The sequence below is a fragment of the Mastacembelus armatus genome, chromosome 16 (genome assembly GCF_900324485.2).
Source record: "Mastacembelus armatus chromosome 16, fMasArm1.2, whole genome shotgun sequence".
Classification (NCBI taxonomy): Eukaryota; Metazoa; Chordata; class Actinopteri; order Synbranchiformes; family Mastacembelidae; genus Mastacembelus; species Mastacembelus armatus.
The window spans coordinates 7292240-7318448 of NC_046648.1; the positions used below are offsets into that span (position 1 = coordinate 7292240).

The following is a 26209-nucleotide window of genomic DNA, read 5'->3' on the forward strand; positions in this document are numbered from 1 at the left end:
GATTTCCAAGCGGGAACACAGGAGAACCACACCAAAACAGCCTCTGGAAAGAAACCACGTAGCCAAAGAGCCTTCAGCACTTCAAACACTTCACTGCCAGCTAAAAGAGATTCATCCTGAAAAGCTAACTGGTGTTTACTTTGCCCTCTATGATGGTTCCTTTTAGTAGGATAACATTTGGTGAGAAAGTGTCAGACTCGGTTTTACTCGAGGCCTGCTGCTTCCCCGCAGACCAGGGACTCTTTGAGGAGGTCTTCCCTCAGCAACCTCCCTCGCACCCCTTGTTGGGAACAAACTGACGACCGGCCTGGAAGTGTGCCTTGTTCCACAGGGCCATCAAACATTTATTCATCTCATAAGCTACTGCCAGCAACTGTGGGCATTGCACAGAGCTGGGCAAAGTGAGGGCAGGTCAAACTTACAATTATGACAAATCATAATAAAGATTATGTATCAAGTATGCATGGTTTTCTCTGTTGTAGTGTGCAGACACAAACCATGTGTGTTTGTGTATTAGGGAATGCAATGGTCAGGGGTACTTTACCCCTGAACATAAGACTGCCTTGCACCGTAAATCTGTCCCTCACTGGGAAGACAAAATGAAAATGGTCCCATCATAAAACATTCGTAATGGCTCCATCCACCACCAACACATAATGGGGCAATTACCAAGGAGGGGGCTGGGACAGCATTAAGCTCTCTTTGGTACACCACACAATGCTTTAGTCTATGTGTTTGTATCTCATACACACATTCATATTTGTGCTTCACTCCAGTTTAGCACCACAATGTAAAGAGTAGATGCCAGTGCAAAAAGCTTCCACCATTACCTGTTCACTGACCCCAGACCAAGAAACAGTTCTGTCTCTTCTACACAGTGACAGACAGTCTCATCTAATCTATAATTGCATTATTGATGCCTGATCTTTTTGGGCAAGTGAGCCCGGGCCCGGTGTCTTCCACACCTCGTAATCAAGCATAATTGAGGTTAACTGTCCGGCACAGCTGAAACGCTAGACAGGTAAGCCGCAGCTTCTCATGATTAATGTAGTGTGTTAGCGTTCTGGGCTCTGACCTTTTGAGATAGGCCAGACACCATTTTTTAGTGAAAGCTCTGCCTCTGCTGAGTTGTGGAGTTGTCCATCAAGTCCTTCTGCACCCTGCCACCCTCCTCCCCCCACCATGACCCCCTCTTCCAAAGTTAGATCTTTGTCTTGCTGCCTCATTGCCCCTGACCCATGTTTGTTTGTCTACATGTCTCGTTTTACAATGCAGGACCAAAACTTGTTTTTTTTTTTTTACCTCCCAGGTCCTGTTTTAATTTAGTGTATGTCTCATGTAGGAGTGAAGAAGTGAATGGACATTGATGGAGCATGGATCAGGGAGAGAGGGAGAGGGAATAGCTCAGCTGAGTTTGGGATTTTGGGTTAAGAGCCATAACAGTTACTCTGGGATACTCTGGGGCTACTTTGCTATTTAATTCCTGTCTTTTCCTTTGACATTGCAAGTCACAGCATGCAATGCAGGGCTGAGTGTCCAGACCAGTGAATGCCATTGTCCAGCGCCTGTTGGTCAATGACCTTTCCTCTCCTCTACACAAGCCTCCATGGATCTGAATCAGCAGCGAGGTCATGTCCTTGCCTTGCTCCCAAACATAAGTATTGTCAGAGTTGACTGAGTAAATTTACATTAGACTTGTGCTGATTCAGACTCTTGCACAAACACACAGAGACACTAAACCACAACAACGAAACAGATGGACTCTGAACATACAAAAAGACAATCTTCCTTTCTGCAAAGATTTGCAGGAGAATCTGAAGGTGTACTTGTTAATCAGGGGTGGCAAAGACCAGGGTCACCATCTGTAACATAGACCAGGGGCAGTAAATGGACGAGGCGGGGTGAGAGGGCACCCTCAGACATTCCTTTAGAAAATAAACAGAAGAAAAACTGGCTTCTCTAGGCAGGTAATCCAAGTAGATCTATTAAGTTGACTTTAAATGCGTTAAATGTAGCATCTATAGACTTTCCCAGACACAAAAGCCACAGAAAATTGTCATATGTCAAAGCGTGTGAAAGCATATAGCTTCTACACTAGAAAAAACTCACTGGCTGCTTCTTCACAGTTCAAAAACCCAGTTGGGTGAGTTTAATGCAATTAGCGAGCAGGTTATCTGTGGTGAAGTGGAGGTGCCTGCTGTCTTCCTGTGACCGTATGTTCTGACAGGAGGGAAGGGTGGCCTTCTGCAGGACCACAGAGGACTAGGCAGAGGAAGAGACAGGCAGATGCTCTTTTAGAGGAAAACACCCCAGTCTTTTGTTACACTGTGGCTGCTCAGGGGTTTATTATCTCTCTCTGCTTAAACAGCAGCTGCTGAGTGCAGCCACTATTTTTAATGTGTCACTTGAAGAGTGATTTCAAAACACATTTTTGTTTTTCTCAAAATAAGTTTAAAAATGGATCCCAGGAGGAAAACATAAGTGGTGTCCTCTGGCGTTAAGGCAGAAGCAAGTGTATGTAATGTTTGGGGCTGGCCCAGCCTTTGTGTTGAAGCCAGTAGTTCAAGGAAAGGAGGCAGCAGGGGTCACTTCAGGCATCTGCTGCTCTTCTGCACCGCTCATCTGTCCATCTGTGTACACCGCTGCCCTTCTGTCCAACATTACATAGACAGACACACACACACAAATGCAAACATATATAGAAACACACCATCCCTGAACTCTGCTGCCTACAAATGCACACACCACATACTGTAGAGTCTGCAGCAGTCTTTTAAATAAATAGCACACCATCAGTCGAGAAAAGGAACTCATATTTATCCAAGCACTATTTTAGCACAGTTTTGAGGTACTTTAACTTTTTTGAGTATTTCTCTTTTCTTAACTTTATACTTTTTGTTGCACTACTTTTCAGAGGTTGCCTGCCACTTGTTCAGATTCAGGTTAATAACAGAAAATATAATCCACAAATAAATCATGGCAATATGTTTGACATATTTAAAGATCTAAGTTCTTAGTGCACAACACAGTGCACAGTGCACAAACCTGTGTTCTTGGCTGGAGAAAGGTGTCAAGCTTTATTATAGAGGGAACTACAGTATGATGGGAACTAGAAGAAATTGGAGAAGGAGGGATCCCTCTAGAGGCAAAAAAAATCTGTGAGGAGAGAAATGCTCACTGACAGATAAATAATAAGTTCTTGCTAGATTTTATGAATAGCGGTTCAAAAGTCAGACCCTTTCTACATTTAAACTGAAAGCATTTAGCAAATCAAAGAACAAGAGCTAAGTTCTAATGAGAAATTTTCATGTGCCCCTGAATTCCCATTTAGCATAGTCGGCTTGCTTTGAGGTCCTCAGTGACTGAAAGATCAGTGTGATTTATGCCTTTCTGGGCGATGATGAGGACATCACTGATAACAGAGAGGTTAAGTATGAGGATCTTTTATGTCTCCATTCTAGCCAAGGCCATTCTATTTTTATTTTTTTTAATGTTGGAGACAGTCCTGGGCTTTTCCCTCTGAGCAGCACCTAGTGGGTCTTCACTTCTGCAGCCTTGCAGATCTCTAAAGAGAAGTCTCGACACACAGATGTGGGGTGTCAAGACTATTTGTATTATACATTCTCCACATTTCTGATGAAAAGGACTTGTCTCTTGCCAGTTTCAGTTTGCTTGGACTAATATATTAAGACCAAGTTTCAAATAAACACAGCTCTCTTTTTTTTTTGGGGGGGGGGGGGGGGGGGGGGGGGGGGGGTCTCTCATGCCTCAGCGTGGAGTGCAGAGACAATAAGGCAGTTGTGATGGAAGAACTTTATAGGAACATTCAACTTAAGAGTGAGGGATTGAAGCGGGTAAACAAAGCATTCCTTTCCCTTTCATCACCATTTAACTGTTCACTTCACATTCAGTCTCACCTCCAGGCCAGTGCCCAACAGACCGGGGGACTTGTCAAATAAATATAAATCAAAAAGTAAAGGTACATCCCACGAGTCACCACACAGTTTTTATCAGCTGCATAAGAGGCTCGCAGTGGTGCCAGGTATCTCCCCGAGGTGCACTTCTAAGCAGGACGGATAGCGAGGCTCATAGTAAGCACACCAGCGATGGTGTTCCAGACGTGTAGCCTGGAGGGCCATTTGGTTATACTCAGGGGAATGGTTGTTGTGTCAGTCATTTGTGGGGACTGCTAAAGAGTGCACTTAGCATCCTCTGTTTCCCCCTAGCAAACATGTGCAGAGTGACATGATACTGTACAAGAGCCTGGACAACATATAACATTTCAAAGCAATTTCCTAATTGTTTCCAGGCCAAGGTCGATAGCCTATATGGAAGCAATCCCTTCTTTCAAACTTCTTTTTTTCTATCCACAGATTGGGAAACATTAAAGTGTTAAGTAAACTTGACCCAGGCTGGGCTAATTCATTGGGAAATAGCTGGGGTTCATACATTCAGTGCCATATCAGTGACAGTCAGTCAGTGGATCTGCTTCTACTTGGATGGTCACCATATGTTATTTGGTTTTTGTGGTACAGTCCTGCCAGCCAGGAACTGAACAGTGACATATGTTGCCTAGAGATGAGAGACTGTTTATAAAGGTGGAGAATAGATGCACTTGCATACCTAAAGGAGGAAGTATATGTCCTTCACATGCACTTTAGACATTCATATTGATGCATTTTTAGGATCAGAAAGCCTCTAACAACATGGAACAGTCTAAAATAACCAGAATACAGTTTTTTCCCCTTATTTTTCTAAAATGGTCATTTACTCAGTTCATCTTTAAGTCAACAGGTTATGTGTTTTTAGGACATGGGTGTAATTTAAGCATATTAGATCATAAAAAGAAGAAAATACATGCATTTTATATGCATTTGTATGTTATACATTATATTTAAATCTAGGAGATGTATAATCATTGCGGTAGTATTACTTTTTTTAAAAATTAATCCAGGCATAAGATGAAAAAAAATCTTGGTTTTGTGTTTCACTTAAATGCCTTCATTGGATTTTGGGATTTGAGGTTTTTTTTAAGGGATAAACAATCTTAACCCTTTCATGCATAGTGCTGCTACAGTGGGCAGCTATTTTAAAGCAGTTTTCTTGTATGTGCATGGGTTGGGATTGTGTAGCTGCACCCACTACAGTCGCTAAAGATGCTAGTGTGTCATCCAATATTCTGTGACCCACTGGGTCACACATTGTAAGAAAAAGTTGGCCAAAGGAAAGCCAACCCTCAGTAGCTTAGGAATAGGACTGATTTTCCTTTGCACTGAACAGTGCTAGAATTTGTTCAAATATATAAACACTTAAGTAACAAAATTTTAAATATAATTTCATAGTTTTCACATATATTTTTTTCTCTGTTTTTGCGAAGTGTTTCTTCAATTAAAAACTCAAACACATGCAGTCCACCTAAGTGGACATGTGATGAACACTTTAAAAAAAAAAAATTTCTAAACCAACGAGTAATAAAAACACTGAGGAAAAAATTCTGACTATAGCTTTAATTACTCATGCATGAAAGGGTTAAAACATTTAAGAGAAATGAAATTATTTCTATGCCATTAATCATCAGAAGTACCAGACTGGTGGACTTTGTTTTGAATTTTATTTGTACAGTAATGTTGTGGAATATTATCCAGTAATATATGAATATAAATGATTTCATATAGCATTGTAAAAGCTCTTTACACTCTAACTGAATGCACCTCAAAACTCAGATCCTATATGCAATTATGAGGTAGACATTAATAATGGTATTTTCCACCCTCTGCAAAAAAAAAAGATCGAATACACCTTAAATTACTCTTATCAATGTAAGAAATATATGATTATCATGAAAACTCTGTACATCACAAATAAAATAATTATAGAATAGACATTATACCGATTTGAGTGCATGTTGTATATTTACAAAGAAATGCCATTTCTCATTTCTTCATTCGTTGCACTTTGTAAAGTTTTCGACTGTACAAATATTTACAGCTGAAAAAAAAAATAACGAACAGCAGTGCATTCAAAGCTAATGTGCATTTAAATATCGCCTCGAGTCTTTCTCTCATATTTTCGACATCAGAGAAGACAAGCTCTCTCGCTGACCACATGTCAGTCGTGGAAGTGCATTTCGTAAAGATGCAGACTTTTGAGCAAAAAAGTTCGCCTCAGTAATGTGTGCTTTTTTTTAAGAAACAGTGGTCCCACTGTGGCACATGTCTGGTGCTGTGTCCTTTCTGTCCGCAAAGGCGCACGACGCCTCTTCCTGCGACCCTTAGCTGGTCTCCAGTAAGGCAAAAAAAAAAAATCTCTTCTCGGCGTCATAACCACCATCTTATTTCCCATCCTCAGACCAGTCTAGTCGTGTGTGTGTGTGAGTGTGTGTGTGTGTTTGGTAGATTAGACATTCACTCCTTTTTTTGGGGAAAACAGACACTTGCTCTGGCCTGTAATGACTCCAGCTGAACAGTGGCAATTACAGCCAGGATGCACATACCCAAGAGTCCGGCCTGGCAGGCAGGATCACGCGACAGAGCTGCAACAAAGCGCGGACAGACGACGCCCACTGTCCTCTGGCCTCGGCGCGAACAGGTGCACAGTCAGACTCAATAGGTTCCCATCTCGCCTTCAGTCAGATCACACACACCGTGTATCCGTTCCCTGTGCCACATGGACACGTATCACTCTCTGGGAAAGAAAAAGCCTGTTTGATGATGATCGCTTATGGTGTGGATGGGAACAAAGACGCAACGCTTTTTGTAAATGGGTGTGACTGTACTGAGCCTAAATAAATAGCAGATATCGTCTCTGTGTGCATCCCTTTGCAACAAAGACGAGGCGCGTCATGCGTCATAGCATTTCAGACCTGTGAGGGCTTTACGTCTTCAACCTGGGACCTATAAAGACGCATCTTTGTTTTGTTTGTCTGTTAAAAGTTTTTAAGGAGTAATGGCCGCTACCTGCACCCACACTGCTCCACCACCATGTCCTCGTACTGTTTGTACACCACGTTATTGCCCGAGTCTATGTAGAGGATGCTGATGGGGCTGAGTTTGGTGGGGACGCAGCAGCTGGGCGGGGTGCTGTTGGGATCCATGGAGTTCATGAGTGTCTGTATTATGGCGTGGTTGGTGGGTTCGAGGTGCGACCTGAGGGGGAAGTCGCACACCCCTTCGCAGTGGTACGCCTCGTAATCCAGGGGCGCGATGATCCAGTCGTCCCATCCCAGCTCTTTGAAGTTCACATGCAGCGCCTTTTTGCTGCATCTGGATTTAGATTTCTTCCCGTGTCTCTTCCCGTGCCGGTTGCTCAGCGCGGTCCTCCGCCGCCGCCGGGGCCCCTCTCCTCTGACCCCCCTCAACGACAGCGCCTGCCCCTCCTCCTCTGCGGCCTTCACCACCGCCGCCGCCTCCTCCTTCTCGCCGTCCGACCTCCGCGACTTCATCTTCTCCTTCATCTCATTAAACAGGTTCTCCCTCTTCTTGGAGCGGGTGTAGACCACCAGGATGGCCTTCTCCTGCTGGGACCGGCCGTTCCTGTCCAGCCCCAGCTGCCTCAGGTCCACCTCGGTGTCCGTTTTGCCAAGAGTGACCCTGAGCTGGAAGCAGAACTGGTTCCCCTGATGATAGTGATGATGATGACGACGGGGAGGGTGACGATAATGATCACGGTGTGCTTTAAATATTTCCCACACGTCCAAAACCTCCCATCCGGGTTTAGTGGAGTCCATCGGATCGAGAGACCTGGAGTCCAGCAGCCTGTCGGAACTGCAGGGATACAGCTGGATGTCGTAGAGGCCCGGGGGTTGGAGGGAAGTCTGCAAATTCCCGGGCGCTCTCCTCAAAATCCTTAATTCCGCCCCGACCAGCTCCTCTTTGTCAGAAAGGGTTGAGACATCAAACAGATACTTTTGTCTTCGCAGAGGAGAGTGCAAAAGATCGTCTGCAAGGATAAAAGAAGAAAATAATTGCAGTCAGATTCACTTAGAGTGTACAGTGTTCAGAGGGATGCAGACAGGGAGGGGGGACTCACATTCTCCCACAGAGGCCCTCTCCCTCTCTCTCCCTCTCTCTCTCTCTCCCTCCCTCTCTCTCTCTCTCTTCCAGTGCCTACCCCAAACCTGCCTGAAACAAACCACAACTGACAAGCCCCCAAGAATGAAATAAAATCTCACATTAGTGCTTGCAAAACACTTTCAAAGGCTACAGTCTATGACTGCTCTTCATTCAAAAGTCATTTTTCTCTAAATCACTTCGACCTGACTGGATTCTAACAAAATCTTTCCAATCCTGAAAAATAAGAGTAAAACTCGCTTCAAGGATTCCTCCTGAAGTGTCATTTCATTTCCTGAGAATTTGTTGTACACGAACAGTGTCAGCTGATATGACGCTAGACAAACAAGCTTCGTGTCTTAACCAGGCACTTGTTCCAAAAACCGTATCTATTAATCCACTAATCGCCTGTCCTAGAACTCAAATTCTCGTTTTTGATATTGCAGCAATAGGAGGCCAGAACAATGTATTTTAATTCTACGCCACTCTTCATCAGATCCGGTATTTTTCAGGGAAAATTGTTGTCCTTTTATTTCACTTGATGACAGATTGGTTATTAATTCCCAGCACTTTGGTAGAGTGGAACTAAACTTTTCCGTCCTTACAGGCTGAGAAAGCCTTTAAATCTGCAGCAGGCAGGACACCAGAAACGTGGTTATTTATTTATTTATTTTTTTGAGAACTCTCGCATAGGCAAAGGAAAAAAACAAGGAGCCTAGTGATGTGAAGGCCCCTGGGTGCTGCCAGACACAACGGACCAAAGGCGACATACTGTACACTCAACTGAACAATACACAATTAATGCATTATTCCCTGCTGGAGACCCAGAGGGCCTGCAAATATTTCATCCAGGCGAAACCAGTGAATATACTACTGAGCGACAAAGCATCAAAAACAGATTTCAAATGAGGTTAACAAACAGGGAGTCTAATCCTTCTTAATACTTTTAATGTTTTTCACTACATTTGGATCAGATTCATGCTTAATGTTGTTGCATATCAGTGTAAAATTTACAGCATGCTCAAGTCTGGAAATCATTTGCTTTATTCATTATTTTACTGCAAAGAATTCCACTAAAGCAAGTTGATTTGTATCGTTTTAAGTCGTTTTTAATTAGCACAGGGAAATTATTTTGCAAACAGGAGAGTAGTAATTCACTTATTTTTCCGGTTTCAGTGTTGGCGGTTTTATCCAAAATGAGTGTTTAATTTTAGTGTAGGCAAAATGTCTATGTCGCAGTTTATTTAAAATATGGTGCATTTAATTCCGGAGAGCTTCTAAAACAAGTCAATTTAGGTTTAGAATAAGTGAAATCCTTCTCTTTTGAGTGAATATCTATTTTTTTTAATTGTTTTGAAAATATAGTTTTAACCCTAAAGCAGAATTCTGGTACATGTTGCATCGGGTGATTGTGTCCATTTCTGCCTGAATGTTTTTTTTAAATTAAAGTGACATGACTACATCCAAACGCCACTGTGGTATCATTTGTAAATCGTGTTCAGAAGAGACATTTGAATCCAGTTGTTTCCCTCCGTGAACCCTGCCGAGTCAAACAGTAAAAGCAGATTAAAACCTTGTGCTCCTTTCTGTGACTTTGCGCGTATGGTTTGCATTAGGATCCATTTTTTTATAAGACCTCAAACAAATCGAATACAAGTTCTCCAAATAATTAACAGTTTTCAATTCCCATCTTCCTCATTAAAGCACTTCCCCTCTTATATTTCATCTCATCCTGCCAACGACAACATTCCCTTCAAAACGCGCCTGCACAGACTGAACGTATTGTGGATGTTACTGAGAGATATTCGTGCTGACAGTTTAAAAATGTCCAAAGTTTTCTTCATTCTTTATAAATTGAAATGTAAATAGGGAGATCTTTTTTTTGTTGTTGATTGCCTCCTTAAAGCAGATTCCTGTGCACTTTTGTTTGACCTTGTTACTTGTATGTGAACAAATGCAAAACATGTTTTGTCATCTATGTCTCTGTTTAGAGGGAGGGGGAGAGAAAGGGAGAAGGAGAGAGAGGCCACACCATCTGCGCTTTAATGAGTTACCCCAAGTGCCAAAAGTAATTTCCAGATTCGGGTTATTCTTTTCTGATCTTGCCTTTTACTGACCTCCAGGAAACACCCTGCCTAGTTTTTATACAGTTTTAGTTTTTATACACGTATTTCATTCACCTACAAAAGTGTGAAAAGCAGAGATGCCGTAGACCATACAGATGCACTCGGTTAAACCTGCCTCTTAATGGCTGGATAATGCGCAAAAGAAGCAAACCTGTTACTTTACGCGTCAAAAGCCCCCCCCCCCCCGTGTGTATATCTTTTCCTGTTGGAGGCGATTTAAATAAGGAAAAAACTCCCAGTTGAGGTTCGCTGTGCAGGTTAATGCAATGCAACACGTAAGGGATGATGGGAGGAATCCCAAAAGAAACCAAAGGCGCTTGAGCTGAAAGAAAGGGAAGAAAAATAATTTTCCGTAATTAAAGTGGCGGTCGCAAAGGGAGGCTCCGCAGTAAAAATACGAACCACTTCACAGCGGAGGAAGTGCTCTTTCATTTTTTTTCCTGCCTCGTTGTTTTTTGGTGATGTGCCGAGCTGGGTCATTATGGGAAAATAGACAGTGTTTGATATGTTATGACATGAACACTCAATTAGATCACCGAGTTCAAATACTCCAATCAGCCGCTCGATGCCAAGCAGCTCCGAGAGGGTCCAGCTCGGGGTCAGAGCCAGTGACACATCACATCAAAATCACAAGGGAGAGTGAGGCGCTTTTGCTATCAGATCAGTTCACACTGCAAGAAATGGAGACACGGACGGACCGTTTGGTTTTATATTCACCTTTTAATTCTAATTTGTTGGGAAAAGACCAACCCATTGAGGGAATGCCATTGATTTTCATTAAAGCTCCTGAGGGAAAGTGTCAAACCCTGAAGTAGTTCATAAGGAACCCACTGAACATAAGTCCTTAAAAATACTTGATTTACATTGAAAACAACTGAAGCTGCACCTCGACGCATCCTCGAATCACACTGAGATATTTCACCCAGAGGGTCTGGACTGAATAATTCGCAGCATAAAGCATTTTTTGCAGTACGCAGTGTGCGTCCAAGAGCTGGGGCGCGGAGTGTTTGAGACAGGAGGGAACGCAAACAAAGATAGCTTTTATTTCTCCTGCAAAGATTAACTCGGCTTATGTCCCATTGTGTGTGTTTGGATGTGTTTGTGTTTATCAGACTGTTTGTTCTCGCAGGCCGGTCAAATCACTTGGTTACACATGTTAACTGACCCAAACACCTGCTTCTCACACCGACCCGCTCAGCCCCCGAGCTCCCATGCTGCCTTTGTCAGCACAAGGCGGCCGCAAAGTGCACCCTTACGGTAAAAGACTGAGCTTTACTTTAGAGGAAGGGTTTGGACTTAAACTTTAGGGCTTATTTCACAGTGTTTGATTATAGAGACGAAGAAAAATCGAAAACGATACAACACACATAAACCCACTAGTTGCCTCATTATTCACGTTTTTTTTTCTTTTGCTGCAGCCAGCATTGACAGAGATTTACAGCCTTCATTTAGAGAGCGCGTCAATTAGTGTTTTACTGTCGTGTTACCCAGAGGTTAACTAAGTGCAATATAACTTAATACTTGGAAAACGTTACGTGTTTCGGCGAATATGCGCCGTTTGAAACTTAAAAGCATTGCTGGTGAACAGCAACTAATCCTGCACTTTCCCAGATTTTACATTGTTTATTATTATTTGTTGATATTCTGTGCAGTGAACGCGCATTTACACGTGTTTTGGCCTGATTTGACGCGTGCGTAAAAGTAGTCACTGCGACCTCGTTGCTCTGTAGTTTTTATGCTTTACTCTAGTTTTTGGCCATATTTTAACAAGCTCTAAGAGAATATTATACCAGTGAGTTGAAACAGTGCCATATAATTATGCAATACTGAGCCGATGGAGGTGGTAGCGGACTGAGACCAACCTGTTCCTCTGTCCACAAAACTTGTTATGGTGTTTGCAAATTTAGAAGAGCGGAAAAAGCTTGCGTTTAGTCCGAGCTTCTCTGCAGCCGAGTATGTCCTGTATATGGAAAGCATGTACTCATGCGGCACAATAGCGTCCTTTAGGTCGTCTTTATGATGGCCCACGACAGGATGCGAAGACTCGAAGATGTCTTTTAGGAATTTGGATGACCTTTGTCCGTCCTGATGGGGGATCCTGGTTCCTCTGTTTCTCCTCGGCCCAGAGGGAGAGATGATAGCAGCAGACTGGAAACACGGTATATTCCCAAGAAAAACAAGGACCAGGCCCAGATATAGCGTTACGACTCGAAATGCGTCCATGGCTGGAAAAGGGGTAAAGAAACTCTTCTTCCCCAGTCAGTGAAATTGAAATCGGGGGAGCCGCCGGAGCTGGAGATGGTGTGCGCGTCAGTGTAGGAGAGCTGCTTCTTTTGCGCTCCCAGGTCGCACCAGAAGAAGTGCGCTCTGGACTCCACACAAGAGCGCAGACTGTTGGATCGAGAGAAACACGCCCACATGGTCGTTCAGTGCAGGGCTTCCCAAACAATTTCATGTCACACACCTCCAAACAGACGCGCACAAGGGCCAACAGACACCACATGATAAAGACATAAGAGTCCATATGGGAAAGATTTAGCTGTTATTGGTCTCTGACCTGTCTACACCGTCCACAGAGAGTAACAGTTTAATTCATTTTGGACGATAATAACTTGGAGTTAACTGTAATATCATTTTGTGAGTCAGACTATGATGAAATGCAATTACTGTCAAATTTGCTTCAAACATGGACTTATTTAGGACAGAGTGTCACACAGGGAGTTAACGCACATATGTCTGAACCAAAAAAAGGTTTCTGCATCAACCAACAGTAAGATGCTGATTACAAACAGATTGCAGAAAAAGAGTTGTCATGCTTCTTATCACACATTCATTGACAGCAAGGACACTTTAGATGGGACTGGATTAGATTTTACTCCCAGAGAGACTGAACAAACAATCTGATCACATTATGACATTTAAAGAAACATAATAGATTTTCTACCGTATTAAAAGGAAATTTTTATCAATCGAACGGAATGAATGATAAAATACCAAGGCAGACCAAATTTCAGTGGTCGGCTTAGTGTTGAGTGGATGGTGAATCAACTGGTGAAAAGTAAAGTCTCACTGGGACATGCTGAAGACAGAGCTTTTAAAACAACACTAGAGACCTCTACTGGCCATTGTGATTTATTGCAGCTTGATGTCCTTCCTAAATAAAGCAACAGCGCACACATCCATCCATCCATCCATCATCTATACTCACTTATTCCAAACTAGGGTCACAGGGATCTGCTGGAGCCTATCCCAGCTCTCTTTGGGTGAAAGGCAGCGGTACACCCTGGAGCAGGTCACCAGTCCATTGCAGACGAGCGCACACATACATGGCATGAAAAAGTTTATGTATGACTATGTTTTATATCCTCAACTGCATAGTGCTGTTGAAGCTGGGAAAATGGGAAATGGAACTTTAAAATGATGATGATCATTAGGACATATAAGCGATGCACAAACAATGATGCTAGTGCTTGATGGCTACAGGTGGAGTGACAAGGGGCATCTTCCTCTATCTTGGAGTAATCTAAGGTAATACACATTTCCAGATAATATACAAACAGCACATGATTTGTAGTCAGTTTGTGTGCTCTTGTGGTTGTTGTATGTCTCTTTATAGTTCTATCTCTTTTTGGCATTTTTTGTGTGTTTTCTGTGAAGCTGTTTTTGTGAAGCTGTTTGTTTTTTTCTCTGTATTTCTTTTGTACACTCCAATCCAGAGGTTAACAGTCACCTTCATGGTTCTCCACTAGGGGCCCTCGACCTGTGCCAGTAGGCCTGTTCAGCAGTCCATCCATGGGGGAATAGTTTTCACATGCTGCCTGAACAGTCAGAAAGACTGAAAGATGAAAATGGGTTGTCATGTTGTGTCTATAGTTATTATTGTTATCAAATAATTTCTTTCTTGGCACCACTATGAGTAATGTTGCTTTGAAATATTCATCTGCCATATGGTCTTCAGTGATTTTTGTCTGCTCTGCCTGGCACAGAAAAAAAAACAACCCCGAAAAACAACAGAACCATCTTGTCAGACTCCTTGATTTCAGTGCAGGTGATAATGCAGAACACACGTAAAATGATTAGCGTGTAAGGATTTCAGGCTGTCTCATCCATTCTAATATATTTAAATGTTTAAAGTTTGGATCAGTGGTTACAAAGTATATTGTCAAGCTGTGAATTGTGGAGTAGGTCACTCTAGGCCTAATATAACCCACAGTACAGCACAATAAATGATGACTGTGAGTATAGTGGCAGGCTATTGTGTATGCTTTTGTGGACTCGTTGCCCATTGAAGATACAGTAGTATCTTCACTCCAGCAGAGGGCCTCAGTGACAGGAGGAGAAACTTGATACAGTACCACCCAGTGTCCAGGGCTTCCTCCCAGCCACGTTGACGCACTTGTAAATGATAAACATCTACGCAAGTAGGCAATACGGAACACTAACACGCAGGTCATGTCACAGATACTTGACACTGTTTGATTCTTGTGGGCCTCAGATATTGTCAGTTTAGTTTCTGCGCACATTTCCGGGTAGTGGCGCATTTGGTTTCTTTTTATGATGTTTTGAAATGTCGCTGCGATAAACTGGCAGTTCCAGTTAAATCGCAGGCGCTGGATTTGAATATAAATGCAGATAAATATGATAGGAGCAGCTGCTGCCTCCCCGATTTCAGCACCATGGAGAGCCAACATGCTCCGTCACTGAGAGCAACTCGGCAGACAGTGGGCAGTATTTGCATTCACGCACATTACTGTGCATTATGCGTAGCTGGCATCGTTATATAACGGGCCTCTTGGGTAGAATATAAGGACATCACACCCATTATACTGTATACTGACATTATTTGTTGAACATTTGCCGGTTTTTGCATTTCCCAGTGATGTCATAACCCCCCATAGGTCTAGTTTTCCATGTTCTTATAGAGGGTTCTTGATTAAGTAATGCCTCGCCCGTTATGTAACATTTGGGACAGTGTGTGCGCGCTGTCAGGGTTCTCGCTTCTTGCCCAATCTTGTGTGTGTGTGTGTGTGTGTGTGTGTGTGTGTGTGTGTGTGTGTGTGTGTGTGTGTGTGTGTGTGTGTGTGTGTGTGTCGTCGGCGTGCACACAGCTCTCCTCCAGTCGACATCCAAACGGCAGATCAGAGCGGAGGCTGGCACCGGCAGCGGAACGACCCTTTGTGCTTCACCGATAAACGCGCATCCTTCTTAGGAGAAACACCATCAAACATTCCAGGCAAGCGGTTTATTTTATCAGTTTTAATGAATATCAGTTTTAGATGTTTCTATTTTACCTATTAGATTAAAAACATCTACCGAAACTATTAACAGGATGGGATCAGGTGGGCTGTTTACAAGTTCAGGAATTAGGCTTTTTCCAAATTATCGTAATATTTGCACGCAGTCCTTGGTGTTCTGGGTGGTTCTGAGTATAGCCGGATGTTTACACCGACACTGGCTATATTCTAATAGCATATTTTGTGTGGTATTTTTAGAGACATCTCCCTCGCCTAAGAAGAAAGAAACATCCCCAGTAACTGGGGGCGCCAGATGAAACAAAACAAATAATCGCTGCATCCTGCACGACAAAATGTTAAACATGCCGTTTGATGGCAGTCTGAGAAGAGATGCTGTTACTGTCAGGAGGTACCAGGACCGAAAAAATCTAATCAATAAAAATATCTTTGAATTGAGATTTGGTCAACAAAGGGAGGGATGTAAACATGTAAACATATAAACAAACACCAGAGTATTTTCAAGGGTTCCCTGATTATAGCAGTGGTTGTTTTTAACAGCTGAAACACATATTACATTTAGCTTACTGTGGGAATCTCATGTGTTTCCAAAGGTTTTAACTGCACCATAAAGTTCCCCGAGTGAAACCATATGGTGTGAATGATTCTAACAGGGATTATCATAGCAGTTTTTTTTTTTCTCTAATGAATATCTTCTTTACCACCAGGAAACCATTTCCTGAAAGCGGCATTGGTCTCAGTTTGCTTTATGCTGGCTGGAATGCTTGTGGACAGTGAAAGAGATTAGTCAGTAATGACATCATGCAGTGATGATGCAGTTTGTTTATGGGTCACAGAGCAAGTGTTGTGAATGTTGTGCTACTCAAGACAAAATGGAATAGAAAAATCATTTATTGAGTGGCATAATAATAAATGATAGAGCAAATGGACATAGATGTTTCATGTAAGTTGACTCCTTCCAGAGCCGTACAGCCCTCTGTTCCTTAGGATTGTTCCTCAGATATCGTCATCACTAAAATTATGAAGATTAACAGTCCTGTAACACACAATGGTATGAGTGCAACATAGGGTTAATATCAAAATGGAATAAATAGTTCCAGATTAGCTAACATTAGAAAACATGCCTGGGATGGTTTAAGGGAATTATTATTTACGCCTACTCCATGCTGTTTTTAAAGTAGACCATCTGGATAAAGGCCATAGCTCAAGCAGAAGCTTAAAAACTTGTTTACCAGTTATACACATTCTCCCAGCATCCCACTCACAGCTTTTCTCCCATCCTTCCTCTAAATCAGTGCCCGCCCTTCTCCCTCGGATGGATTTTTGGAGTAACTGTTGCTCACAGGCAGGTCAGCTCATCGTCATGCTTAAGAGAGCTGAAAATCCTGTGCTTGCAACCTGGATAATGCTTAGCCTGCCGCTCAGTAGGCAGCCAATCAACATTGTCTGGAGTCAAACAGAGGGCTGAATGAATAATCCCACATTATAGTGTGCATTGTGCATTACCAATCCAAGTTCACTGGAACACATTTTTAACCATCTGTCATCATGGCTCTATGGGTTATCAGACTGTTCTCTTTAACATTACATGTTTGTTTTAGATTTTTAAGAAATTGATCCAATGCACACCTGCACCTGTTGCCCAGGTCAATATTTCACAGAAACCTCAAAATGTACTGTAATATTATGCTAAAATCAGCTACCAAATGGAAGTCACTAGTGCTTAGTTACATATATGCAGATGCTCATTATGCTCATAGATGCCAGCTCAAGAACAGAATGTTCATTCATGCTGAGAAAAACACTCTGCACAGCCAAACACTCAGCACCCCCACATCACCTCTGCACACACTAGATATTTTCTCAATGAAGAATCTCAGCACAAGAAGCAGAAGCCTCACCTCTGTGCATTTTTACTCCTAATTTGTTCAATCTAGCATGAGGTGTTTGTGCAGCGTTTTCCCTCAGTTGCTAAGAGTGTTGCTAGGCACAGCTGTGGTTACTCGGCCCTGCTCGGTGCCTATAATCTGATTCTGTCGTGCCAGTGTGCCAGGCGGCTGTGCATTGCTACAGTATGATGATGCTGGTACTGCAGAAACTGAAAGGAAAAGTAAAACTGTATGCAAGGTGGTGCAGATCACTCAGAGCTCAGATCTATTTTTTAGCCTGAAAATAGGATGTGGAGTTTGATTCCCAAGACTCTCTGGTCTATTTTTGCAATTCTCCTTGGTCCTCGGCAGTTTGAGGAGAGATGAATTTGCGCTAATCAGATCTGTTCATACAGGGAGCATAGCTTATATTAGGTCAACATGTGTGATATTATTCTATTTTTGATGGCAGATTGAAGTTAGAACTGACATCCAGCCAGACATAGTTTTAATCAAGGTACCATCTGGATGAAGCCAGAGAAAACAGGGTTGGATTCATTGATGTGACAGCAACTCACAGACCTTGGGGTCAATTACGTCATTCCTAATGCGAAAAAAGAAAAAAAGAGGCACTTATGCAACTGGCCCTGTTAGCTGATGGTCCTGAGAGGCAAGCAACAGGCAAGAGGAAGTGAAGTGATTGTAAAAGGTTTATTCAAGCATGAGGGAGAATTCTGCATTATTTAGATCCAAAGCATCAGTAAGAAATGCTCCTTCCTTGTTTAAATGGGTACATACAAAACAGACCACAGTTTATTTCTGCCTTGGCTTCTACTTCAAAACATTTTTAAAGGGGGTATTATATTGCTCCGTCACCCATTATGTCACTGATAGAAGCACTTGGCAGCTTTTAGCAGACAGCCCTACATTTTAGCACAGAAGCTGATAGATGGTCAGTGTAGTTTTGCTCAGCAGAATTACACAGTTAAGTTAGACACCTTTCATCTACTACTGTGCTTCATATCTCCTCAGCTTAATCAGATGTCATTTTAATGAAAAACTAAAATGTGAAAAGCACATTAGCATCTTTCTTCTTTACAGCTGTATGTCTATGATTTTAAAAGCACAAAGAGATGAGAATTGTGTAGTCTTAATTTGAAAAAAATAGCTGCTTAATTTTAGGGCCGATGCATAGAATTTGTTTCATAAGGCCCAATGTTCAGTGTGTGTTGGTCTTGGCTGGCTCTAGGCTTCTTGTGCCATCTGTACCAGGCAGTGTGTGTGTGTGCGTGTGTGTGTATGTGTGTATGATGGTGGTACAACAGAGCCAGACAGAGGAGCCTTGTTTGTTAAAAGGTTTGAGTGGTGCTACAAACATACACAATGCAGCCACATTTAACAAATGAATCACCTAAATTCTTGCCCCTTTTTCAATCATCAGGTGGAAAAAACGCTACGTGAAGCACAATGGGACCATTCCAGGAATTTGAGGTCAGTGGTGGTAGATTTCTTTCTGCTAAATGCTTTGTCTATATAGGTCTTTTATCAAATTAAAAATAATACTATAATACTTAGTGTAGCTGGCTTTCTTTATTAGTCTATCTCTGCCTGTAGTAGTGACAAATGTAACTTTGAACAGGAAAAAAAGTCACCACAGAAAGGAAGCCCCCGGAGCCGCATCCCGCGCCTGGTCCTCCATCCTTTCCGGCCCAAGGACAAAGGGTCACCTCTGTCTGATTCACCATTTTCAGAGGAGGAGGGCAAGGAGTGTGACATCAGCTCAGACCACTCCAAAAGAACCATCAGCACAAATGGCTTTTGCTCTGGTAAGGTGTTCAGCAACAGCAACATTTATGGGCTGCCAAAAACAAGACTGTTTCATTGCAGTACAGTCACAAAATGATTTTGTGATAAAAAAGAATCAAAGCCATGACTGGGACAGTATTTTGCCTTGTTTTATTGGCAAGGCATGGGGGATTATACAAGCTCAAACAGAAAATGCACCTATGTTTATTTTGTAGTTGTCTGTAGAATGTCTGTGTGCATGTATGTTTGTGTACACTGTGTAAACTGCAAAACAAAAGCTGCTTGACACATCTTTTATAAAAGCGTTGACTGATTGTGAAAGTCGTGGTATCTGTGCGATAACACCTGAGCTGAACCTTGAGCTGTGATTGACTGCTTGTGTTCGCTGCCTGCCCTCTGCTGCCTGTTCTTGGTTATTATTGTCTGTGTGCCTGTCTACAATAGATGACACCGGCTGCCCCACTAGTCAGTCTGTGTCCCCCTCCAAAACCCCGTCAGGCTCTGAGCAGAGTGCCCACAGATCGCCGATACTCCCTGAGCGCAAGACCAAAGTGAAGAGGGTGAGGGTGATGGCGGAGTGCAGCGGCGAACCCCGGAACACACAGCGGCACAAGAGGGAGCTGAGGTCGGCCATGAAAGCCAGAGGTAAAAATAAAATGGTGGAACAGAGACAGAATGAGGATTAACAACATTTGAAGTCTTAACTTTAGACCTGCACTAACATGATCTGATCATTTACTATATGGGAATGTTGTGGATTTTTGTGTCTTTTTAAACAACACGCTGTATAAATATACTTCTTCATGCCAATGGTTCTGCAAAGATCAAAGTACAGTGAGTGTCACATCAGCAGGTAACAGAGTCCTGAGTATTTAGACTTAAACAGATTAGGAAGCAGCTGTTTGCCTGTGGTCAGAATAATGTCATGTGCCCTGGGTGGAATAAAAGTCCTCATCCCAAAATTAAACCTTCTCTCATTTAATCTGTCTCGGTCTGGAAGCATGAAGATGTGGGGGCAGATTGCTGCTTGATTTTCAGTCAAAATGGGGAAGAAAGCTGATTGGTTGAGGAAGTGGTTTGGGAGCTTAGCCAATTAGGCTGATTAGCAGGCGGTTACTACACTGAATCAGTGTTCACACACGCTCAGTTGATTCACAAGGTGTTTGAGGATCACTTAGTTTTTTAAAGTGTTCTGTTTGTCACAGCTCTCACTGGACACAGTAATATGGTTTTGTTTGATGGCAAAAGGTGCTACTCAGGTAGGACTGTAATCTCTGTTGATTTCAACGCCATATTTAGTGACCAGCTTTTATATGTTTGAACAGTTAAGCTGAGCGATGTTTAAAGTTTCAGTATAGTGCTGAGACCTTTTATATAAAGTGTCTGGGTGCTAATGACTGGGTGTTAATGGCCAATTGTGAAGCATTAGTGGTATTTATAATCACATGAAGTTTTTTTTTTTTTTTTTTTTTCCTCTGCTGCTTCCTGCTTTTCTAACTCTCATTAGTCTAACAATTGATTAGTGTCTTCATTTTAAGTTAATGTGGAGAATTAAAGGCTCTGGCTTTTTTTTTTTTTTAAAACTGTGAAAATCGAGCCACAAGCAGGGAAGTAACGTGTTTGGTGGTTAGGTTCAATGTGTTTACTTCAGGGGTAAAACTATGTTTATCTGTGACATGCTCAAATACTTTGTTACAGTTGCGCAAGAAGAGAAAAAACAACATAGCAAGCTGATGACACATGTATGCTATGGTTTAGTATAGCCACTGACCAGATAAGGCTGTAGCTGCGTTTTGTGTTATAAGTTCAACTTTTTATTTGATGAGGAATATTATTCTATCAGCTTCCAGCTGCCTGATGCACCAATGCTTCTCTCTGCAGGTAGTGAGGCAGACTTCAGTTCTTCCAGCAGCACTGGCAGCCTAAAGACCAGGGAGGGCCTCACTTTCAGCTCAGCTGGGAAGAAAGCTCCTTCACGAAGGTATTAACGTCATCTCAGCAGGCTCCACTGAGTCACTGCCACACTAAATGGGTTAAGCTACAATAGGACCATGGAAAAAGTGTCCATAATGCCCTAAAGTTATGAATTTTCCTTTGTGGAATTGGCAACTTCATTTTTTTTTTTTTTTTTTTTCTTTTCCAAGTCGCAGTACCCACATCAGACCGCTCCCAGTGTTCAAGCCAGCCGGAACCCCTACAGCCAACCGCAATGCAGATCTCTACGCTCCCTACAGGACTCCTCCCAGAGTGGCCTCCTCAACCAACAGCAGCAGCTGCAACTCCAGCCCCACCTCCAGGTACCAAATGTTACTTTGGTATCATGAGATATTAATAATCCCAGAACAAGGATTTGGGTTTTGAAGTAGAACTATTTTACTCAGTAACCCTCCAGTCTTTAATATTCAGTACAATCCCAACCTTCTCTGTTTGAAGGGGAAGCAAGCTTTTAGAGAGTGACAGATTTGGATTGGGGCTCAGACAATGTGCAGCATAACTGTGTATATGGGTTTGGATTAAGCTTGGACTGTTATGTCATCTCCTCCCTCGCACCAGCCTGGGATTATATGGGTCATGATTTTGCTGTGGATGGGATTAATGAGGATTTAATAAAGCAAATGTTTGATTGCGGTACCCAGACAGTGACCGTACTAGTTGCAGACAACCTGGAACTGGATTAGAGTGAACTCATCTCGGTTTGGAGGGAAAAACAATGTCAAATAATTCAGACAAGCAGAACTGATGTGTGAACTGAATATCTTAAAGTTTAAAAGTGTTTAGGACCACTAGGATTTTCTGATGGTACTTCAGGATGCATGTAATTTGGAAGGTTGAATTTGCCTTTCTGGTTGTTGGCTGCTCAGCCCTACATCAAGTTTGACCCTCACAGAAGTATTACATATACAAAAAACATTCAACCCCAAGCCCTTTAGAGTTTGCAGCAGCAGAATCTGCCCTCTTTATCTGACGCTTTCATAAATAGATTATAACCCTACACACTTACCACTTTAAGGCTGTCTGCTTTCCTATGACATCTTGCTACCTTCTCATGGGCTGTTTCTATTTCTGGCGAAGCAGAGTGCTCCCATCAAAGCTGCAAATATCCCAGGTTGCTAGGATATTGTGTTAGTGGAAGAGAGGGGCTTACCAGGCTGTTTAGCATATTGTCAAAATCCACCCTCTCATCCTTTACAGGAATCCTTCTTTGAGCATGATGAGACACTGATCATGGGGCATGCAGAGGACACTGGAATGCTAATGCAATTAGCTTGTAGATTAATGTTTTTCTAATAAGGTGATTTCTTTCCTTGCTAACTCTGCTTGTATTTAGATAAACCAGCATTTTAGGGTTTTTGCCTCTCGTCTGCATGCCAGTAATCCTTTGTCAGACTGTAATTCCAGGCTTCAGGGAGCATCTGTCCTGACAGCACTCTCTCAGCTAGACTAATTACCTTCTGTAAGGAACCATTTTACTTTTAAGCATTAAATTGGTTTATTTTCTGCTGCTGCTGTTAGACATTGATTGAGATGGTTTCAGAGGGGTACATTTGGCCTTTCTTCAATATTATCATCATCGTATTTCTGCCTGACAGAAGAGCGAGCCTTGGTCACTACCATTCCTGTGGAGACAACCACGGCATCAGACCCCCCAAACCTGAACAGTATCTCACCCCTCTGCAGCAGAAGGAGCTGACCATCAGACACCTGAAGACTGAACTGCTGGAATCTGAAAACAGAGCTCGGGACAGGTTAGTTGAGATTTGGCAGCACAGTAGTTCCTGTGATTGTATCTGTTTTTGTTTTTTTTTTTCTTTTTTTCTGGCTGTAGTTTTAAGGCAGCATGATGGTGGTCCTGTCAGGATTAAGTGGTACTATGGGTGTAATGCAAAATCTGCTCAGCTCTTAATATCTCCTGCAATGTGAACCCACTGAGCAATGAGTATTATATAAAACAAACACCATGATATTAAGTGAATAAGCATATTTCTCAAAATATTTAAAATAAGATATTTTTAAGAAACTGGTCATTTTCTTCTCTTTATTAGAGAGACTGAGATCGAGGAACTTAAGGCTCAGCTTAGCAGAATGAGGGAAGACTGGATAGAAGAAGAGTGTCACAGGGTAGAGGCTCAGCTGTCTCTCAAAGAGGCTCGCAAAGAGATCAAGCAGTTGCGTCAGGTGGTAGAGACCATGAAGAGTAGTCTGATGGAGAAGGATAAGGGAATACAGAAGTACTTCATTGACATCAACATCCAAAACAGGAAGTTGGAATCCCTGCTACATAGCATGGAGCTTGCCCAAAGTGGCACCAACCTTCAAGATGAAAACACTTTGGATTTCATCTGTGACAGCACCGATAGAGATGGGAAAAAGATGGTAGGGGAGGAAGAATGTGGGATGGAACTAGGAGATCAAGGGGCAGAGGCGATGGCGGACAGTGGGCTGCTGGTAAATGATGAGATGGCCAACAGAGCAGACATACTGGAGCAGGTTTTCATGTCTACAGTGGTGGATTTTAGTCAGGACTCCAGTGGCAAGCTGAGGGCTGGGACGGAGTCTGGGCCTGCAGTGTCTGCATTGTCAGAAGAGGGACAGTTAAGTGATAAATCCACTAAACTCCCACCAGCTTTACCAAATGTGGTTCCCACCACTGTCAGCAGCTCTCCAAGCACACCTCCCCTGCAGACCGCAGTGGATAAAGTAATCCAGACCGACATCGTGCCCACGTCTCCAGACCTGCAGGCTCTGCTCCTCCAGCTGCTGAAGTTGCATGGGACAACAGCTGGAGATGCACCTCTCCCAGCCTCCCACAGTCTCCTAGACCTCCCAAACCTGCCTAGCCCCTCTGCCAATCTGCCAAAGGTGACACCACCTCTACCTGGTATTACCAGCACTGATCCCCAAGAGACCCCCAACATCTCCACAGATTCTGGCATGTGCTGCTCAGAGCTTTCTGAGAGTCGACGGTTCATGGAGGAGCTAGACTTCGGTGTCTGTGAGGAGCAACCATGCCTGTCACCAGGACTGGATGTGGTCAGCAAGCGTTACTGGAGCAGGAGCTTCTTGGTGGATCTGGTGGCAGTAGCAGCCCCTGTGTTACCCACTGTGGCCTGGCTGTACTCACGGCACGGCGTGGACGGAAGCTCTCCGGTGTATAACATTGCTGCTCTTATCAGGGGCTGTTGCGTCATTGGATTGCACTCTCTTCGTCATGTCGCTCACAGCGCAGATGCTTAATGGCTTTCAATCCACATGCGCATGCCTAACTTTGAACTAAAAGCACCAGAGCATCTTTTCAAAAAGCTTCGATATTTTTTTTTTCTTTTTTTTTTTCTCTTTTTTTCTTTTGACACTATCAATGATTTTGGTATCAGCACTGTTACTTTGCACTGTACAGTTATCAGGAGTTGAAGACTAATGTAGACAAGAGGGAATATTTATAACAGGGTTAATTTATGTATTTATTTATTTATTTCCAATCATAAGCTAATCATCTGGGTAGATGGTTAAGTGTTACTGTCTTGTGGTGTCCCCTAATTGTTCTTGTGTATAAAAAAATATATATATATAAAAAAAAAAGTTCTATGTTAACATTTTTGCTGTTTTTGATGAGTTCTGTATCAGCTGGGTTATTGTTCAAAAACAAACCTTCAACCAAAGCTTTAATGCGAGTTCACCGTCATTGTTTTGTGAAGATGTATCTATATTTTTCCTCCCTGGGTGTAACAGCTTTATTTGATACAGCCTGTGTATTGTTCATAGAAGTATAAGTTGATGCTTCCAAGCAGCTGACACTTATGTGCCTGAGCTATGTGCAACACTGGTGGTTTACATCAAATGTCCTTTATTATTAAAGCATGTTATTCTGCAGACATGTGGTGGCCTGTAATGTCTGATTTTTCAGGTTTATTATGCAGGGAAAGAACCGCCATTGAGGTTTGACTGTTCAAAGTAATAATGTAGCCAAGTTTCTCCATCTGTGCACGATGTTCACATAAATTAATTTAAAAAAAAAAAAAAAAAAAAAGCAAATGTTTGAATGCAAGTGCAACCAACCAGTGTTCTCATGATAGATTTACTTACATTAAAAAAAAAAAAAAAAACTTTCCTGGCTGGAATTTGCAGATGTCACTTAGGTTTTGTGGAGCTGAAAATGTAAAGTGCATTAGAACCACTTTACAAACCAGTGGATTCTGAGCCAGAACAGTTTTAAGTCTACTGGCAAAAACAACCACTTTTTTTTTTTTTTTTTTAAAGTAATTACATAACATCCACCCATACTGAATGCACATTAAAGTAACTGTCTAAATGAACTAACACTTGGCATCTTGCAGTGAAGTCTTTTACACTGCCATATGGTATTATCCTTAAGTTGTATAATCATCAGATGTATTACTGTGTCAATGCCTAAATTAGCACCAATGGTATTAATAAGTCTGAAAATGTGCAAGTTTTGTGAAATCGTGGTATAAAGCAGGATTCTCAAACCTTTTACGAAAGACTTTCACTCTGTTCTGTTTCTGGAAACTGATCATAGGCATTTTCCCTTTTGGAAAATCATAGGGTTTTGACAGGGAGGCAGTGTCCTCAGACAGCTGGGGTCAGATGAGTGGTGGCAACTGGCAAAGTGTTGTGATGCTTTAGGATGATGTCAGCATGGTCACAATAAAAAAAAAAAAACTTTTTCTGTTGTTTACTATCTTCTACTTCAATTAGCATGTTAATATTTTCAAACAAGCATAAAACAGCTTGTATAGTGGGAATCTCAAAGGTATGTAGGTGTTTGTCAACACGAAACTATAGGACACAAACTGAAGAGACAAATATTTTTACCAAAATTCAGGGCAATTCATTTAATAGTTGATCTTTAGTCAAAACAAAAATGTCAACCTCGATGACGCAAGAGAAAGTCAGGGGATCCTTCAAATCAGAATTCATAAGAGGATCATAAATTACAACATTTAATGGCAAACCACCCATCATGTCATCTCTACCACAGTACTATAACTTTAGATAGTGTTTCCCAGACATCAGGCAGCAAACTCATGACCAAAGTCGTCATCAGCTCTAAAGGTATAAATCAAATTACTTTATATTTAAAAGACGTGATA

The 26209-nt window shown here is 42.3% G+C and overlaps 2 protein-coding genes across 3 annotated transcripts; one reads left to right on the top strand and one right to left on the bottom strand.

The window, feature by feature from the left end:
* Positions 1-5945: 5945 nt before the first annotated feature.
* Positions 5946-12551, bottom strand: gdf6a (growth differentiation factor 6a). The gene is made up of 2 exons (XM_026293891.1): positions 12037-12551; positions 5946-7938 (listed from the first exon to the last, which is right to left on the bottom strand). The coding sequence occupies exons 1-2, from the start codon at positions 12395-12397 to the stop codon at positions 6953-6955; spliced, it is 1347 nt and encodes a 448-aa protein (XP_026149676.1). The 5' UTR covers positions 12398-12551; the 3' UTR covers positions 5946-6952.
* A 2736-nt stretch (positions 12552-15287) lies between these two features.
* Positions 15288-25048, top strand: sybu (syntabulin (syntaxin-interacting)). Of its 2 annotated transcripts, XM_026293887.1 has the most exons (8): positions 15288-15407; positions 18736-18785; positions 18934-19120; positions 19545-19745; positions 20982-21081; positions 21245-21397; positions 22691-22846; positions 23144-25048. In XM_026293887.1, the coding sequence occupies exons 2-8, from the start codon at positions 18762-18764 to the stop codon at positions 24333-24335; spliced, it is 2013 nt and encodes a 670-aa protein (XP_026149672.1). In that variant the 5' UTR covers positions 15288-15407; positions 18736-18761; the 3' UTR covers positions 24336-25048. The 2 variants fall into 2 exon arrangements, with proteins under 2 accessions (XP_026149672.1, XP_026149673.1); XM_026293888.1 differs by lacking the exons at positions 15288-15407; positions 18736-18785; positions 18934-19120; positions 19545-19745 and adding an exon at positions 20317-20359.
* The last annotated feature ends 1161 nt before the right edge of the window (positions 25049-26209 follow it).